Raw genomic sequence first — 19,641 nt, 5'->3', positions numbered from 1 at the left:
GTGGTGTAGTCTGTGGGCAGAGATGATCCCTGATTGGGGATGATCCTGCATAAAAATCATGTCGATCCATGAGGATCTGTGCTTTGGATTCATGTTTTGGAAGCACTACATGGCCATGCTTTGAAGGACCTCTGATTTCTGTGGTGTTGTCTGTGGATGCAAATGGGATCTATGATCTGACAATGGTTTAGGGATGATTACATCCTAAAATCATATGAAATCATGTGGATTTGTGGCTCAAATCCATGTTTTCGCACCATTGCAATCATGTGTCAAAGGATCCATAATTTCTATAGTGAAGTTTCTGGGCATAGATGTGATCTATGATTTGATGGGGATTGGGCTAGGATCATACAAAAAATCATATGAAATCATCAGGATCTGTTCTTAATTTCATGAAACCACCTTTTACCCAGATTCTCCTTTGAATAAGACAGGGTCCACTCAGTCAAACTACTGCATGATCCTCCATGCTGCGCCGGAGAGGTAAATTTTTTTCTTTCTGCCATGTTCTTGTTTTTAATTTGTCACCCGCACTCATGTCGGTTTCGAGCTCTCTGGAGGCCCCATGGGATAACAAACAAATAATAAGTAGAGTGAAGGATTGAACTATCAGTCCTACACAATTTAATACTTCTTAACTACGTATAGCAGAAGTAAACACGAAGAGAAAACAACGGACACTTAAGGCAAATAAGAGCGCGCGCTTCATTTTTGCTTTTCCCCGCCGCCATTATGAAGCGTTGTTGCGACGACCCATTCGCGGCGCGTCTACCACAAAGAGACGCCCATTTCCCCCGCCCCCGCGCGCTCATCGGCCAGTCTTTTTCTAGCGTCCCGCCGGCCCCTTCCGAAAAAGACGCGCCTCCACGGTCGGCCCTGCGGTCAGCAATTCCCCAAGACGGCTTCGGCTTTCTAATTCTTTCCTAGCCGGCGCGTCGTTGAAAAGAAGCAGCCAAGGCGTTCGGCGGCGCAAGCGTCCAGCTCTCCTGTCTGTCCAAGGCTTGGAGGCGGCTCCGTTGCCAGCCTGTGGGAGGAACAGGCCTGAGGAGCCGCCTCTGCTGGGATGCGTCCAGGCGCGCAACCGCGGCAGTGCGTGGCGTCTCAGAGCCTCCCTCCCGCCCTTGCTACCCTCCTTGCCGCCTCCCGCGCCGTCTCCCAGTGACGGCGGGATGCAACTGCTTTGAGGGGGTGAAAGGCGGCGGCCTGCGCGGTGCTGAACCAGGTCGCGAGAGTAGCCAGAATGGCTGTTGCGCCGCAAGAGTGAAAAAATATATAGTGAAAAATAAGCCCTAGGCGTCTGGAGGTGGCAAAAGGTACGTGCTGATAGTAAAGGAGTCAGTGGGGCCGAGGAAGCAGGGCCTTTGGAGAGGCGTATAATTCGACGCGTCTTTAGCTGTAAGCGAGGCGTTCTGGTCTCCTAGATCCGCGCTAGGCTGATTCCCTGGGAGGGAGGGTCCGTCTGTGAAGATTAAATGTATCCTAAGTAAGCACGACGATCCATTCGCAGCAGCAGCAGCAGCAGCAGCAGCAGAGAGAAAACGAGGTCACTCCCTCCCTTGGCTGCAACACAGTAACACCGGAGTATTACTGCGCATTTTCTCCGTCATACATTGTTAAACTAGTAACCTAATGTTTGCTAGTTGGACTTCACTTACAGTGTAATTGTAACTTTAAAGTCAAGTAAAAACAAAACAAAAATGAAAAATTAAAGGAGACAAAAACTTTGTAAAGGCTTAAAGGCTAACTACAGCATTTTAATGAAAGCTTTCATGGACAAGTTCGCTTCTTCAGACAATTTTCAAAAAGGTAGTTGAAAGTTTCTTCCCATCTAGTCAGACCCATTTTCACAGCACAGCAAAGCCATGCATGGATGGATATACTGTATGATTCCTGTGGTATATTACGTGGGCAGACGCAATCTTATGGGGGTCAGAAATGGACCCTATGATTTTTTGCCACTGGAATGCAATTCTATGTAGGTCCCATAATTTCTGTGTTGTACTCTGTAGGCATACAATTTTACACTTTGAGGTGGATCTCATGTAAAAATCACGTGGGTTCCATGTTTGCGTCACTCATAATTCTCTAAGGGCAGTATTATTGCAGAATTTTGTATTCCAAAAAACCAACAAGAAGCAACTTTTGTCTTCATTGCAATATATTTTAACTCCCTTTTAAGTAATCTTTCCACCCACACTGGAGATTGTGTTGCAAGAAGGTCCTCTTCATGTTTTGTATTGATCCAGTTTGTCCCTATTTCAAATACCGTGACACTTCCCTTCCTGCCCCTTCAATTAATGGCACTCCTTCCATCCCCTTTCCCTATCTATTTTCACTTCAGCCACTTGTGTGCCATGATAATTTGTTGTTGTTGTTAAAAAGTGAGATGCATAAGCACTACAGCAATATATCTGCCTAGTATGGTCGATGTTATTTCACATTTCAGGCTATTGCTTACAAATTTCCACTGATTACTCTGCTGTAATCTTTATTCTTGTAGGAATGAACTGCATTTCTTTATAGCAGACGGCAAATAGCTAGTTGAGTATACTTTGTTTCTTTGTAGGTGCATTGCTGGACAGCCCATAGTTATATCAATAACCCGTTTATCTGTTACATTGTTTGTTTGTTTGTTTATTAGTCTTTCTGCCAAAACTGGGACCAAGGGTAGTTTACAGTGTGGTGAAAAACAATATAGATCAAATAAAAAAGGTTACAAATACTGAAATAGAATGAACTCAGTACAATATTAAAATACCAATCCCAGAATCCTGTTGGGATTTTATTTCAGAGTAAGCGAAATTCTCTAAAATATAGCTGTCCACTAAAGGCTTAGATGTCTGGCTGTGGAGCCAGAGGTTGGGGGTTCAGTGTTGAAGTGTGTTTCATTCACAAGCGAGATGTTTCAATTGCCAGGTCTCTATATTTTGTTAGTTTTTCCAATTCTTTCTTTGCAACTCTGGTATTTCCCAGAATTGCAGTGTCAATGATCCATACATTGCTTTGTTCTATCACTGCTATGTCTGGTGTGTTATGTACAAGATGTCTTATCAGTTTGGATCTGGAAATCCCACAAGATCTTGACTTTGTCATTTTCTGACACCACCTCTACCTCATGTTCCCATGGGTTTTTGGAGGCTGGCAAGTTATATTTTTTGCATAATGACCAGTGCACTAATTTTGCCACTCTATCATGACTAATTTTGTAATCTGTGCAATGACAGTTTCATTTTTTTCTTGGCAGAGTCAACATTTGCTCTTAGCACTAATTCCCTCAATCTCAGCTTTCATCACGTTGGTTTGGAGCGCTTATTCTTGTGCAGAAAAAAAATTTCAAGCCTTCAGGTTCTTTCTTAAGTGTCCCCAGCAGGGCTTAAAATTTTTAGAGTGTCTCACCAGTCAGTCAAAAATTTCACCAGTCAGCATGACTGGACAATAGCCTTGCAATTTATATTTAAGCTTAAATTTAAATTTGAACTAGGCACTTTCTACATAACAATGCGTACAAACCCAAAATAAATATACCCTCAGACTTGGGTTGCTTTATTACCTGCCTGTGGGGTCACGAAGCTTGTATTTCAAATGCCTTTCTTTTGAATGTTTCCAGCAAAAATAAAGCTGAAAGCAAAAGCACCCGGCCTCTTAAGGAGCCAGGTCGTTCTGTTGAAATTGGGAGCAGGGAATCTCCATATTCACCAGAGGAGAGAAGGAGTTGGATATGGAAATTCAACAGAAGCTTGGGGTTCAAAAAGCAGCATATAAACATCTAACTTATCAAAAGAAAAAAGAATATACTCATTCGCTATGGGCAGAAGTAATTCTAGCTGCAAAACAGATAAATTCTTCCAAGTTCTGGCAATTGGTTACTGTTAAGAAACAAAACCTCCCTTGCCAAATTGATCCTCCAATCTCCCAGTGTAAATGGGTTGCCTTTTATAATCAGCTTTATAAAGACTTTCCTCCCATACCAGTCTCAGCGGGAGAATTTGATGTTCTACTGGTTTGGCTACCAGTTTCCCAAGAGGAAATTATATCTCATATTGCTCGAATGAAAATAGATAAAGCACCAGGGTCAGATGGTTTGCCTCCGGATCTCTTCAAAGAGAATATTGACTGGTGGGCTCCTTTCCTTGCAGCATTATTTACATATATCAACTCTGTGGGCCTCTTTCCTGCAGAATGGAATACTGCAATAATAGTAACTCTATTCAAAAAAGGACTAAGAGATGAGCCGGCAAATTATCGCCCCATTAGTCTCCTAAACATTTATGGTAAACTATATGCTAGGCATCTTCAGGACAAATTGGTTGCTTGAAGAAAATAGGATAGCTGTAGAGCAAGCTGGTTTTAGAGAGTGTAGATCCACTATGGACCATTGTCTCCTTATCCAACACCTTATAGAGAAATATGCATCAAAGGGTCAAACCTCATTATATGCTGCATTTGTCGATCTGAAAGCGGCCTTCAATTCGATCTCGAGACAGCAACTATGGGCCAATTTAGAAGCCACCTCAATAGTTAAATTATTATTTCCATTGTTGTGTGTGCTACATGATAATACCAATCTCCAGGTTAGGTTCAATAGGAAAGAAAATTTAACAGAACCAATTAACACCTATAGAGGAGTAAAACAGGGCTGCTTACTGGCCCCCTCTCTCTTTAATTTATACATAAATGACATAGTAGAATACCTGAGCTCTTCTAGTCTCCACCCTCCAAAATTACATCAAAGACATATTTCTATCCTTCTTTATGTGGACGATGCCGTGCTTTTAGCAAGAACTCCAATTGGCCAAAAAAGAGCCCTTAAGAAATTTGCAGACTTCTGCAAAATTAAGGAATTAGAAATAAATTATCAAAAGACAAAAATTATGGCGTTTGGTAGAAGACAAAAGAAAAGGTCTTGGATTATAAATGGGCAATCTCTCGAACAGGTTTCCTGTTTTAAATATCTAGGTATGGCCCTTCAATCCACTGGGGACAGAAAGGCTCATATACAATATGCAGCTACCCGGGGGGGGGGAAGCAAATGCCATCTTAAAGTTCTACTATTCCAAAGGGGGTCGATATATTCCAGCAGCCCAAAAACTCTTTCAGGCAAAGGTGATCAGCCAGATGCTCTACGGCACCTTTATAGGGCCTCCATCTAGCTGCTTTGATTCGATAGAGCAGGTTCAGACTAAATTCCTTAAAGCAATTCTTGAAGTTCCAAGATGCATACCAAATGCACAAATTCGTTTAGACAGGCTCACTAGCAATGGTAGCCAAAATTGCACTAGCCTCCCTTCAGTACTGGCTTAAAATAAATTATCAATTACAGGGATTAACCAATCTACTTCTAGAGGACAATTTTCAATCAAAGTGGTTGAAAGCGGTCCTAAACAAATTGCAAGTTATGGGCTTCTCTCCACAAGCAATACTGAGTTTTCAATGGGATGAAGCAAAATCAGCCCTTAAACAGAGAATAATGGACATGGAAAGACAGGTAGATCTCGGTAGATGCCCCAACTTTAGAGTGATAGACACGCACAAATATCGCTTGCTCCCCATGGCCTATTTATCACAGCTTGAGACATACAGTATAAGTTTAGGAAAGCCTTTACTCTGGCTAGATGTGAGGCCTTTCCCTCAGCAGTTTCAGAAGGCAGGTTTAAGAAGATCCCGAGGGAACAGAGACTCTGCCCTTGTGGATCTGGTGAGATAGAATCCATTGAGCATATGATGCTCAGATGTAACAGACATAACATGATTTGAGGAAAATATATTACACCTCTCTTAAAAGACATGACAAGCCAATCAGACTCGGACTACTGTAACCAATTGTTAATTTATCAAAATCAGATTACTACAGAACTGGTAGCGAAATTTTGGGCGGCATGCCAAAGTAGCCAGAATAGATAGCCAAACTTAGACATTGGTCTTCCATTTGTAATTTTATTGCTTTTCGCTTATTTGATTTGGCTTTTTGCAGTATATGTCAGTACTTGAAGCACCGCATTTAATTTTGTTTTATGTATATGGCTTGATGCTATAACAATAAAAGTATATATATATGTATGTATGTACCATATAAAGACAAGACAACTCTAGCAGGAATGGCAGAAATGGTTGCAATTGTTGAATGCATGTTGTGCCTGCCAGGTCTACAAAAAATGCTCCCCACCCCTGGGCTTTGCATTCTCTTAATTCTGGGTGCATTTACCTGGATCTTCCTCATGACACTTGCTGCCAGTCAGCTGGCCCATGTGCAGGAGACAGAAATTATGGATGAACATCATTATTTCACCATGCTTCTGAGTGTCTAGAAATTTCTGGTTAGCAATGTTGCAAACCGAATCCTTCTCTAGATGGGCTTGCTTGGACTCAGGAGGTAAACTGTCATGTTCTGGAATGCTTGTACACAGTGTAACTCGGGTAGAATTTATCAGTTTCCCTACAGCTTAATTTTGGCATACTGACCTTATGAAAACATAATCTTTTAACTTAAATCTCATAGCTGTAGTACATTTCACATTGCTTTCTGTTGAGAAGAACTGATTGATTTTTTTTTTAAGTATAATTGTCCACCCTAGGCTTGCCTCCAGTTCCATCTGCATCAGAAATGAACATTGCGGAGTCTTCCTTGAGAACACGAATGAAAGAAAAGCTGAAAGCAGCACGGGTGAGAACGCATGTCTAAATTACTTATTGATTCCTAAGCTTTAAACTGAACTCAGGTGGTTCAGTGCCTATCCATTTGGAAGTGAAATGAGGCCAGACAAAATGAGGAAATGACTTCTACATACTTTGAGGATTCTTTAGGTGTGTAGAGGTATACAGGTTTGCAAACTAAAAATAAAATACTGTAACCAGACAAACATATATAATGCACAAGAAGGGCCCTTTTGCTTCCAAGGTTTTTGGCACAGAGATAAGAAAAATATATCATATTGGTGAGGAAACCTCAAGCTTCTCAGAGAACACGAAGTATTGGAAGCTGTGCCTTTGTAGATACTCTTATAAGGACTATTGATTTCTGTGGGCAGCTCCCTCTCCTATCCTTGGAAAGTTAAAAGTGCTTTGAAACTCAAGGTTTAATAGACTGTAGCCAGGATTCTGCTGTGGATCTACAGTGGTGTAAGTGCAATTGTGTAAATTATGGTAGCAAATTGCAGCTAGATAATAAGTTGATGATCATGTTCCTAATCATGTGCCAAGTTATGAGATTGGCACATGATTAGGAAAGTGAGCAGCAACTTGGTAATTGAGTTGGGAGTCCCAGAGTGAGAGCCCCAGACTGGAAGCAAGGTGAGATGTGGGCAGAGCTGGCATGGAGTTTTACATGTAGCTTCTCTGGAGTGCATGGGAGGCTGGGATGAGGGCAGGGTGGATTCCCACCCCCCCCCAGATTCCCATTATCCAGCAGGAAAAATTGAATTGTGTGTATGCAGATGAACTGGAGGACAGTGGATTCCAGTCCTGTCCACTAGGCAGAGATATAATGGGAACTAGGAGGCTGCTCCTGCTACTTTTCGGCTTATTGATTTAAATTGCAATAAAATGTATACAAAAAGTTTTTCATTGTGTGTTCATAAAAAATTGAAAGAGTTGGATCACAACCACTGAGCTGTTAGAAACTTGAGATTTTCTATATAACCTGCACTTGTAGCAACAGTTTCCAGTGTGGGTTGGTTGTGTAAGGCATCGAAATGTTTCTTATATTTGATGTTCATGGGTTGCTAGAGAAAGGTAATACTAAGTAATAACAACACTGTTTTTTTTTCATTTAGTTTAAAGCAGACAGTGATTTACTACAAGAAGCTCAGCCTCATGTACGGTCCCTGAAAAAACTTCGAGAAGGGAAAGGACAAATTGCACTTGATAATGAGGTAATTATAGCACAAGAATATCTGGTTTTTTTCACTTAATGTTTCACAATAAATATTTATTAATATAATTATTTTATTCTTTTTACATTATTGATAGAATTATTTATTTTTTTTATAAAGAAATATCCAGTTAGCAGAGGTTGCACAGTACATATGATACACAAGGTCAATCCAAGCTTGTTTTCAAAAGTTTTCCTTTCCTCTCCCAAGTATAAAATATCTTATGTTGTATCCACACTGAATATAGGGAGACCCTATATAGTTATGCACTTGACCTCATTTGCAAAGGAGTTGTTCATTTTGTTTGGAACACTGTAAATGTGCCATCTTTTAGGACATGATTTAAAAAGATAATTAATTAGACAGTTTAAATGATGGCTGAATCAATCAGTAATCTCCACTAAAATTTAAGGGATAGACTGGTTGAAGTTCAGAAATAGATAGATGAAGGTTTCTGTACAAAAAAGAAAGTGAATGAGCCACTCTGATGAGGCCCAATAATAATCTTCATAAAAATGTGCAAAGGAAAGCTGGCCACAAATCACAAAGTCTCGAGTGTCTATAAATGAATGCTACAATTTCAGAGACACAGTGTAGTAGAAATGAGAGATTTCAGTTATCCTGATATCTGTTGTGAGGTAAATTCTACCAAATATGGCTCTTCCAAGTAATTCCTGGCTAGCGTGGCTGATAATTTTCTCCTACAAAAAGTGGAGGGGGAAACTAGAGGAGTGGATATCCTAGACTTGATTCTAACCAGTAGAGATGACTTGGTGGAAGAAGGGGCAGCAAGAGGAACTCTGGGGGAAGGTGGACATGTTCTATTGAGTTCTTGATTTTAAAGGAAATAAAAGCAGAGTGTACCTACACATGTGCTCTGATTTTTAGAAAAAGCCAATTTTAATAAAATCCAAATAATTATATGTAAAGCCACATGCCAAGATATCCTAACAAGAAAAGGAGTCCAAGATGGGTGGGAGTTTCTTTAAAAGGAAATTGTAAAGGCACAAGTACAAACAATTGTAACAAGAAGAAAAGGTGGAAGATAGTAAAAAAAAGTGGTTTCACAAAAAGCCTGGAGAGAACCAGAAAATGAAAAGGGGCACATATAGGAAGTGGAAGGAAGGCCAGGCCACAAAGAAAGAGTGCAGATAAGTAGCAAAGAATTACAGGGATGGCATTAGAAGGGAAAAAGGTGAGAACTAGCTGAGGTTAGCAAGCTGCTGACACTTACATTTCTTGTTGCACTCTGAGTCATATAACTGATGTGCATGAAGAGTTGCAACCACTGGTTTCATAACTAATATTTCTGAATCTGGCAGTTATGGATCTACAGTCTCCCTATGAAAGAATGGCTCTAGTACACTTCCTCAGGTGAGGTCACGGTCTTGCAGAAGCTTGTGACCCACCATTTAAGACTGTGGCACTCAGTTTGGGGCATGAGACTTGTCTGCATGTGACATTAGGAGTAGGCAGAAGCTAGTTAAATAGGGTTGCTAGACACTTCATGATATTGACAAATAAATCACTTCCTCAACTCAGTGGAGGGGCCAAGGAAGTGAAAAAAAAAACACCTGTTGATTAAGGCAGGAAATATTTTCTTTAGTCTTCTAGGTCTTTAAAGTTATGCAATTTTATGCCCTTTTTTCGCTTCCTCACTTCCTTTTTTTATGTGACAGAACACAGGAGATGGTTAATTTGGCAATATCATGAAGTGGCTCTACTTAACTCACTTCTTCATATTGACAAATCAGAGGAAGGTTCACTTTTGGTCTGCTTCCAGTGATGGAAACAGACAAAACCAGAGGGATACCAACTGCGCCAATAAAGTGGAGGCCCCTGACAAGGACTAGAAGGGTGTGCGTTGGAATACTCTGGGGACAGTTTGGTTCATTCCAGTTGTGATGTTATGTGATCACTGTGAAAAGGAGCAAACCAACCTGTTCTTGCAGCAGTCAAAAAACAGTGGGCTAAATGCCTATCTGATAGTACCTATGGTTTGACATCTCTTCACCAGCTCTAATAAACTGCTGAACCTGATGGTTCCTTGCAGAAAGGTATGCATGTTGGGGGTGAGGTATGTGTTTAATCTCCCATATTTCTTCACATGAGAGCTAACTCATCTCTAGAAACATCCCCTCCCCCAGTTGTTGTTTAAAGCTTTCTAACTACAAAGTCAGTCATATAATTAAGTATTTTTTTGTGCAGATATGTGAAGATGAATCTAGTGTAATGCAAGAAGGTGGAAACAAGATATCTGCAAGAGTCAAGTTTCGTGATCCTGTCAGAAAAGCAAAGAAAAAATTGCAGGTAGGGAGTGAGGTTCCATTAGAACAACAACTATTTTTTATGAAATGTTTGCATGATTGTTTGAGTCTCATGATGCCATTCAGTATGGTAAACAACCTGGAAATACATGAGATATTAGAATATTGATCAAACACTATCTGGTGATTGTAATGAATAGTGATAACTTAAATGCATTGTGCTTGGTCCAGCTAGTTCCTTATGTGCATTATAGTTTGAGCTTAACATTCTACTTGCCAGGTTGTTGGTGTCAACAGGGGGGAGTCCAATGCACAGAGCAGCCAAGGAATTTGAGGTTAGTATAGCTGGTAAAAAAATAGCTTAAACTACCTTTCCCATTCTTCTCTGTGAAAAATGGCCTATAGTCTTGTTCCCATTGAATTTTTAAGCACCCTTTTAAATACATTTAAACTGTGACTCATTACATCTTAAATTCCACACATTCTACAGTTTAACTATTTGCTCTGTAAAGAAATGCTTTTATCTCTCCTGAATCTCATCCTGTTAAACTTCAGCAGATGACCCCATTGGGTTGTAGTATTGGTGGGAGACTTCTTCCTATGTGTCATGCTTAATTTTGTACATCTCTATGACATACCTCCATTTTTACATTATGTAAAATGTAAAAAGCCCCTTCTATCTGTTGTATAGAAGAAGGGGTGGTGCTAAGGGTTGTCCATTTACAAAGAGGGACTAAGGGAAAAATCTTTGTTGTGTATAGTCAGAGTATAATAGCTCTGCTTTGTATTCATTTTCAGGACGGTTGGATTTACATGAGGATTTTCAGATGAGATGCATTTTTTCATGATGATGATTTATTTTCTTGTTGTTTTGAAACATAGATAATGGCATTTTCTCATGTATTTGAAATCAATTCTATCTGCTTAATTACAGTGGTGCCTCGCTTAAGGAGTGCCTCGCTGAGCGATGAAATCGCTTAACGAGGCGCTCTGGACCATCGCTGGAGCATTCGCTCAGCGATGGCCCCTATGGCGATTTTTCGCTTTGCGATATTCGCTAAGCGATTCGCTTAGCGAATATCGCATAACGAAGCGGGGGAGAAGAGCTGATCGGCGGTTCCAAAATGGCCGCCGGAAGGTCCACGCCGCATTTTCGCGCCCTGCCCTCGCTTACCGAGGGCGCGAAAATGGCGGCGCTATGGAGGAACATCGCTTAATGGTGAGTTTTAAAGCCATAGGAACGCATTGAACGAAGTTCAATGCGTTTCTGTGGCTTTTTTAATTACGTTTAGCGATGTTTCGCTATAGCGAAGGTTAATCCGGAACGGATTAACCTCGCTATGCGAGACACCACTGTATCTTTTAAAAAGTCTAGGAGGGACAGACATAGGTCTTTATTTTTATGTACACGTGGTTTGAAATCATGTTGTGCATCTCTGCCTACATAACAGAAATGATTATATTGACAGTAGCAGGTTATTGCTGATTAAAAGTTTGATTTTGCGATTTTGGAGTGCAGATGTTTTGCACACAATGCAATAAAGTTGTGTTCACCCTGAAATTGCTACAGGAGGCCTTTAATTAGCAGCAGTGTGCTGATAACATAATTCCTGTTTCACAAGTGGATCTCACCAACAGGATTTTGACCATTACATTGTGAAACCCATGTTTAATGGTGTTTTTTTTAAATTTTCACTAGGTTCAGACTGGTTATCCATCTTCTGAAGAAGCCTACAGTTTCTTTACTTTCGGTTTTGTCCCTGAGCCAGAGAAAACAGAATCTGAAAATCAGAAAAGTAATGTTCTTAATCTTGTTGGCAAAGAAAGGGAAGTTCAGGAGTCTGCACTTGGTGATCAGGAAGAAGGAGAGAATGAAATGGTACCAGTGAAACTACATGTATCTCTTTTAAACTAATGTTTACTTATTTATTCATTACATGATTTTATATCCTGTCTTTCTTCTGCTATTCTTCCAACACCTTCCTTCAAGGTAGTTTTCATTTCTGTCTTCCTCCCCTTTTTATTCTCACAACAGTTAGGTAAAACTAGGAAAGTGTGACTGTGCCAGAGTCTCCCAATGAATTTCATGGCCAAGGAGAGATTCTCATCTAGTTTATGGTTTTCAGAGTTTAACACTCAGACTGTCACACCAGAATCTACATCTGGTAAACAGCAGAAACTTTTTTCCATGTCTTTGCATGTTGTCTGACACCTGAGTGCCAGCAATTGAGCTAATGATTTCTGTTCAGACTATGCAGTTGGGGTCAAAAGCATCAAATATGCCTTGGAACTTCAGGAATAAATATTTCCTGATAATGGACACTTTCATCTACTCCTTTGGCATTTAATTACTAAAATAATTAATTTTTAAAAACAATTTATCTATTTTTCACTAATAAACATATATTCTTTACATCAAAGAATATCCCTCAACAATGTTGTAAAGTCCCAGGAGAATTAGAGGACAAATATAACTTGCACATAAATGGGGAGGGGTGCGGAGTGCAAGTTAGTGAATATGTAATTTGAAATCCTGATATATCTCTTTAAATAAATATAAATACAATGGTATTAAATACAAAATACAGTAATACAAAATACAGTAAAATGGTATTAAAACATGAAAAAGTTTCTGAGATACCATTTCATATATATTATTGTTTACATTAGTAGCTGGTAATTCCAAATATTAACAACCGAAAAATGTGCCTCCTTCACAGAAGAGCGGACTCAATGATCCATAGGGTCACTTCTAGCTCTGCAGTTCTAAGATGGCGATGATTGTGATGTTGGTGAGGATTATGATGATTAAAATAAGATTTATGTCTATGTGAATTTATATTGTGAGTGATAATTTAGTAATGGGTACACTGGTGGTTACAGTATTGTCATGAGAGTGCCATACATTTGACCTGACTAAATGTTTGGGTGGACTTAAGGCTGTGATTATTGTCTTATAAGGTTTGTGTCTCCCAAATAGTCATTTCAGGGTACAGTGGTGCCTCACATAACGAGTGCCCCGTTTAACGACTAATCCGCATAACGATGCGGATTTTGCGATCGCAAAAGTGATCGCATTGCGATGTTTTGCCAACAGCTGATCGGCAGTTCCAAAATGGCCGCTGGGTCAACAAAATGGCCACCCGCAGCATTTTCGTGCAGTTCCCTCGCTTACCGAGGTGGCGAAAATGGCGGCCGGATGGAAGATCTTCGCATAACAGTGAGTTTTTCCCCCATAGGAACGCATTACACGGGGTTTAATGCGTTTCTATGGGGTTTTTTGCCCCGTATAGCGACGATTCCAGATAGCGACAATTTATCCGGAACGGATTATCGTCACTATGCGGGGCACCACTGTATTATGTTTCCAACTGGCTAGATAGCTAAGTGAGTTAAGAGTAGTTGGTGATAGAGCCAACTGACAGAGTCAGGAGTCTGATTCCCTACTTTGCTGCCTGGGAAAAGAGGCAACCCTTCACAGTCCCAGAGAGCCTCCAGAAGAAGGGAAAGATGAACCATTTCTGAGTACTTAATAGCTAGGAAATTCTGGAAAAGGTTACCATAAATCAAGATCAGTTTGATGGCACTTAATTATTTAATTATACATGTTATAGTTCCATATTCAAGATATCACACCCAAACAAGCAAAGTGATGTTGCATCTTACAGAAGCCATTGTGTGGGACCATGCAAAGGACTGTGAATCACATGTACCCACCCTCCTCTGCGTTGGCATTGTAATGCATTATGTTTGTCACCTTTGGTAAGATACTGTCACCATCATCATACATGGGGACCTGCAGCAGAGTTTTTCAGAAATTTAAGACTCCCTCACCCCCACAGCTCCCCAAGACCAAAGAGATCCTAACGGAGCCTACGAACTTTGTGGGTGGGAGAAATAGGAAAACATTTAATTACTAAAATGCAATGGCAGCTGGTTATGTCATCAGACTGGAGGTCTTTTACTATAAAATGTGAGCATAACTTGTCTAGCAAGACTACCTGAGAAGTATAATGCAGTTGCTACATATAGTCCTGAAATATGAAAATATAACCTTTTGTCTGACAATGGATAGGTTTAATCCAAATGGTTTGCTTTAAACAAGTATCGTATCTGTATGTTCAAACTGTATGAAATTTTTTGTTTAGTCTAAAATGTTTTAAAATACTTGTATCTAAAATGCAGGATGAAGAGAAGAATTTTGTTCATGAGAAAGAGGATGATGACCTGCTTCTTTTAGAACAGGCAACCCTTGACATACTAGTTTTTAAACCTGCTGAATATGAAAGCTACTCTCAACGGGTTCAGAAACAGAGAGAAATACTGTTTTTCCCCAACATGCGAAGAGGTATGTATGACTGCATCTTTCTCTATGAGCCTATCCAGGCATTAAGCTCATCGGGGAGGTTTTTCTTTCACTCCCACCACTCTGGCAGATATACTTGGTGGGGACACGGGCCTTCTCTTTTACTGTTCCCAGGCTTTGGAACTTCACCCCACAGGAAGCCAGACTGATCTGATCTGTGCTGTCCTGCAGGCAGACAAAGACCTTACCATTCAGGAAAGCTCTTCCTTGGTGACTGACTGTCTGAGATGGGTTTTTGTACAGATTGTTATGCTATATTGCTTTCAAATGTGTTTTAGTATTGATGTTAATTGCCGTTTTTAATGTAATACTTGTTTAATGTTTTTAATTTTTGTATACTTGCTGCTTTTAGTTTTTAAAAATCTTTTAAATGATATACTGTAATCTGGTTTGGGTCTTTTTAAGGAGAAAGGCAAAGTAAAAAAAAATATATATATAAGTAAAATAAATAAATAAAAATCAAGGCCAAAAACAGTGGGATGCAGTGGACAAACATCAGAACAATATTTTAGATCTCAAACTTTAAAAATATTATTCTTTTATTAACTCCTTATTGCCGGAATTAAGATTGCCGGAAGAAATATCAACAGCCTCCAATATGCAGATGATACCACTCTGATGACAGAAAGTGAGGAGGAATTAAAGAACCTTATAATGAGGGTGAAAGAGGAGGGTGCAATAAACGTTCTGAAACTCAACATAAAAAAAACTAAGATCATGGCCACTGGTCCCATCACCTCCTGGAAAATTGAAGGGGAAGATATGGAGGCAGTGACAGATTTTACTTTCTTGGGCTCCAGGATCACTGCAGATGGAGACAGCAGCCACGAAATTAAAAGACGGCTGCTTCTTGGGAGGAAAGCAATGACAAACCTTGACAGCATCTTAAAAAGCAGAGACCTCGCCTTGCCAACAAAAGTCCGCATAGTCAAAGCTATGGTTTTTCCTGTCGTGATGTATGGAATTGAGAGCTGGACCATAAAGAAAGCAGACCGCCGAAGAATTGATTCCTTTGAATTGTGGTGCTGGAGGAGGCTCTTGAGAGTCCCCTGGACTGCAAGGAGAACAAACCTATCAATTCTAAAGGAAATCAATCCTGAGTGCTCACTGGAAGGACAGATCCTGAAGCTGAGGCTCCAGTACTTTGGCCATTTCATGAGAAGAGAAGACTCCCTGGAAAAGACCTCGATGTTAGGAAAGTGTGAAGGCAAGAGGAGAAGGGGACGACAGAGGATGAGATGGCTGGACAGTGTCTGCGAAGCAACCAACATGAAATTGACACAACTCTGGGAGGCAGTGGAAGATAGGAGGGCCTGGCGTGCTCTGGTCCATGGGGTCACGAAGAGTCGGACACGACTAAACGACTAGACGACGATTGCCCTCAAACACAATGACCTGGAATGGCAGTTTATGAGTAGGATAATTGAACCAAATTAATGACACTTAATGTTGTTTTATGATACAGTAAGCCAGAAATCATCCTCTGTAATAACGTTCTACTACCATTTTGGGCAAAAAATTGATGTTGTGAAAAACAGCCTAGAACAGTGATTTCTGAGTAGGGCAGCCCAATCAAATTTGCCTGTTCAGTCCAACTAGGGGAAACTGATGGAACTAGCCCTCAAACACCGCTAGGAACAAAATTCTAGTACCGATTCCAAGCCATATAGCAAAAAAATGGCCCAGAATGGTGACTTCCAAATAGGGCAGCCCACCAAAAATCACTTCCCACCTCTTCCTAAGCATCAGTCATTGACAGTATATGTTTTTTGTTCTTTTTTAAAATAGACCTTTAGTCCAGTGGTCCCCAACCTTGGGCCTCCAGATGTTCTTGGACTACAACTCCAAGAAGCCTACACCACCACCTCTTCTGGCCAGGATTTCTGGGAACTGAAGTCCAGGAACATCTGGAGGCCCAAGGTTGAGGACCACTGCTTTAGTCACCTGGAACAAAAATTGTCCCAGTAAACCTATTGCTCTTGGCCTTTGGAGTATACTTTAGTTCTACCCAAAGTAATACCCCATGGGTTTTTGATAAATCATGAAGCCAAGAAGCAGAATTCTAAATGTCAGTAAGCTTCATTCAGAAATTGTGATGTTATTGGAATTCCCAGTAGGTTTTGGAAATATGAGAAACACAAATCTAACCTAAGCACAAAATGTAATACTAACTATAACCTTAGTGCTATACCCCTATACAGGTATTCCAGTGAATGTCAGAAAATACCCCAGAACTTGTTCCACACAAGATTTTTTATCCTGATGTATGAGAACGAAATGACCTCTCTATAAAATAATTAGAGAGGTCATATCTGAAGCCTATTCAGGTGTTCATATGGCTATAATCATGGTGAGGTGAATACCATTGCCTAGCTAGTCCAGAAATTAGTGAGAATTTTGTTCTCTGAAAAGTTGCTGTAAGTATTTTCATCTAAGTGGACTTACAGAGCTCCCATAATAGGGAACCCGTCCTTATCAGCATTCCTGATCGTGAGAGTTCTGCACATGTGTTTGGGTGAACAGGCTGACAAGCTCTTCTTCTGAGCATTGCACTCAATACATTAAGGTACGGCTGATTTCTGGCCTGAGGTTGGAGAAGATCTGCATGTGTCATTAAATAATTATGAGATTATTTGTCCTAATTTAATATGGATGATTTATCCTAAGGCCAAAAAAGCAGTTCACTCACGGAGTATCACTCTCTTAATTGTTTCATTTAGATCTTGACTGTCATTGATGTTGCAGTCTGAAGCAAAGCTACATGTGGATTACGTAGCTGCTTCTGAAATAAATGAAACAGGCCACTAAAATCTTTTTCTGTTTTGAACAGCTAGTCTATGATGAAAATAAGAGAGTATAGAAATTTTGGATAATGTGGAACATATGTGCTGTAGTAGTATAAGATGCAAACTTGACAGTAGTTCTGTGGCTGCAGTCTGATTTGTTAACTGATTGGGGCATCTAAAAATCTTGTCTAAAGGACTACTTCCTTTTGCACTTCCACCTGTGCCTGATCCATTGCCAGGCTCCTCCCAGCTAGTTGCTTCCACTTTTGCTTCAGTCTCAATTCCAGAGTTTACACAACTGGAACAATTTTATTTTTATTTAAATCATATTCAGTGTGGCTTGAACAAAGATTTGTGCTACTTGAAAGCGACATATATATGATGTTAACAGAAGTATGAACAGTAATTAATAATGGTGTGTGTATGTGTGTTATTACTCTTCCTTTTCTAGTGCCTGCCTCCTTGAAGGTACCTGATAATCTTCAGCCAAGGTATCTTGAGGATGAAGGTCTGTATACAGGAAAGAGCCCTGTTGTCTCACTGTCAAACCAAAACATCTTAGAAAATAGGATACTCAAGCAGGAACAGGTAAATTGTGTGATTATTTCTGCTCCTCCTTCTCTTCCTCTTCTGCTCCTGAAACTGCAAAAGGAAAACTAATAGCAGTTCTGTTGGAAGCATCCAACCAGAAATTTTTGGATGGCTCACCCAAGCATCATCTCACTACATCCCTCAAAAAAAAAAAAAAAAAAAAAAAAAGACAATTTCAGAGTGGATACTTCACATACTGTAAGGGATGGGAAAATCCTATATGTTTCCTTGAAGTGATATCGGAGGAATTGTGCAATACAAATGTAATAAAATTGTAAAATAAAATCTGTTCTTTTCCACCATGGAAAAGAATCACAGTTAGGAACAAAAGAGGGATAAGACACTCTTTCCCAGTGGAACTACAAAACTATTTTCAGTTACTTGAAGAAGAGTCGGTCAGACAGCATGCAGAGGACATGAGTAGGGCTGAAGCACAGCAGAATACAGACCTTGAAGCTTATGTTAGTCATCCTTCAGTCTCGAAAGACTATGGTAACATGCTCTGTATGGAGGACTTGGAATAGCATCTAGTGTGGCTGAGAAGGCCAATTTGAGGGTGACAATCCCTTCCACACTGAAGACAAATGCAATCTGTCCCCTGTCCAGCTCCCTGATTTTGTTGCTTTCATGACTGCCACTTTGCCTCGGCCTGCTGGACAAGTGTCTCTTCAAATTGGGAGAGGCCGTGATGCATCGCCTGCCTCCAGGCTGAAAACTCAGATGTCAAGGTTTCCCATTTGCTGAGGTCTATTTCTAAGACCTTCAGATCCTGGTTGCAGAGATCCTTGTATTGCAGTTGTGGTCTCCCTCTGGGGTGATTTCCCTGCACTAATTCTCCATACAGGAGATCTTTTGGAATCCGACTATTAGCCATTTGCACAACATGCCTAAGCCAATGTAGACATCACTGTTTCAGTAATGTATACATGCTAAAAACTCCAGCTTGTTCTAGGACTATTCTATTTGGAACTTTGTCCTGCCAGGTGATGCCAAAAATGTGTCAGAGGCAACGCATATGGAAGGTGTTCAGCTTCCTCTCCTGTCGTGCACAAAGGGTCCAGGACTCGCTGCAGTACAGGAGTGTGCTCAGGACACAGGCTCTATAGACCTGGATCTCGGTATATGTTATCAGCTTCTAATTGAGCATACTCTCTTTGTGAGTATAGAGAACATGGTAGCTGCTTTGCCAATGCATTTATCCAGCTTGACATCTAGGGAGAGAGTGTCAGAGATTGTTGAGCCAAGGTACACAAAGTCATGAACAACCTCCAATTCTTGCATGGAGATGGTAATAGAGGGAGGTGAGTCCATGAAAAGAAGACAAGGATATTAGTTGTAGTAGGGAGGATCCATAGACTCACCACGTATGCTGTCTCCCTGGAGGACGCATAAGGGATGTGATGGAAGGATTGCCATCACTCATAAAACTTACAGATACATATCCCTTTCTTCTTGTCCCCATTGGAACAAACAACACAGCCAAGGGGAGCAACTGAAAAATCATGTATGACTTTGAAGCTCTGGGAAGGAAATTCAAGAAGAGCCTCGTGGCGCAGTGGTTAAAACGCTGTACTGCAGCTAAAACTGTGCTCACGACCTGGGGTTCAAATCCCAGGTAGCCGGCTCAAGGTTGACTCAGCCTTCCATCCTTCCGAGGTCGGTAAAATGAGTACCCAGCTTGCTGGGGGGGGGGCAATGTGTAGCCTGTATAATTTTAAAAAATTGTAAACCGCCCGGAGAGTGCTTGTAGCGCTATGGGG

General features: G+C 40.6%; 1 protein-coding gene across 4 annotated transcripts in view; it reads left to right on the top strand.

The window, feature by feature from the left end:
• Positions 1–1,148: 1,148 nt before the first annotated feature.
• The window catches only part of CC2D2A (coiled-coil and C2 domain containing 2A), a 144,341-nt gene continuing 125,848 nt past the window's right edge, over positions 1,149–19,641 (top strand). Inside the window, exons 1-7 of one of the 4 annotated variants that reach the window (XM_020806583.3) lie at positions 1,149–1,316; positions 6,576–6,664; positions 7,773–7,871; positions 10,080–10,181; positions 11,838–12,017; positions 14,324–14,486; positions 17,742–17,878. In XM_020806583.3, the coding sequence (XP_020662242.2) occupies positions 6,605–6,664; positions 7,773–7,871; positions 10,080–10,181; positions 11,838–12,017; positions 14,324–14,486; positions 17,742–17,878 (741 nt within the window). In that variant the 5' untranslated portion in view covers positions 1,149–1,316; positions 6,576–6,604. Of the gene's footprint in view, positions 1,317–6,557; positions 6,665–7,772; positions 7,872–10,079; positions 10,182–10,418; positions 10,474–11,837; positions 12,018–12,858; positions 12,931–14,323; positions 14,487–17,741; positions 17,879–19,641 lie in introns of those variants that run through there. The other 3 variants (XM_073001050.2, XM_073001051.2, XM_073001052.2) reach the window with 3 other exon arrangements.

The sequence above is a fragment of the Pogona vitticeps genome, chromosome 5, assembly GCF_051106095.1.
Source record: "Pogona vitticeps strain Pit_001003342236 chromosome 5, PviZW2.1, whole genome shotgun sequence".
In the NCBI taxonomy this organism is placed as follows: domain Eukaryota; kingdom Metazoa; phylum Chordata; class Lepidosauria; order Squamata; family Agamidae; genus Pogona; species Pogona vitticeps.
Note: the sequence above shows the minus strand (reverse complement) of the source record. Positions and strands in the feature narration are given on the sequence as shown.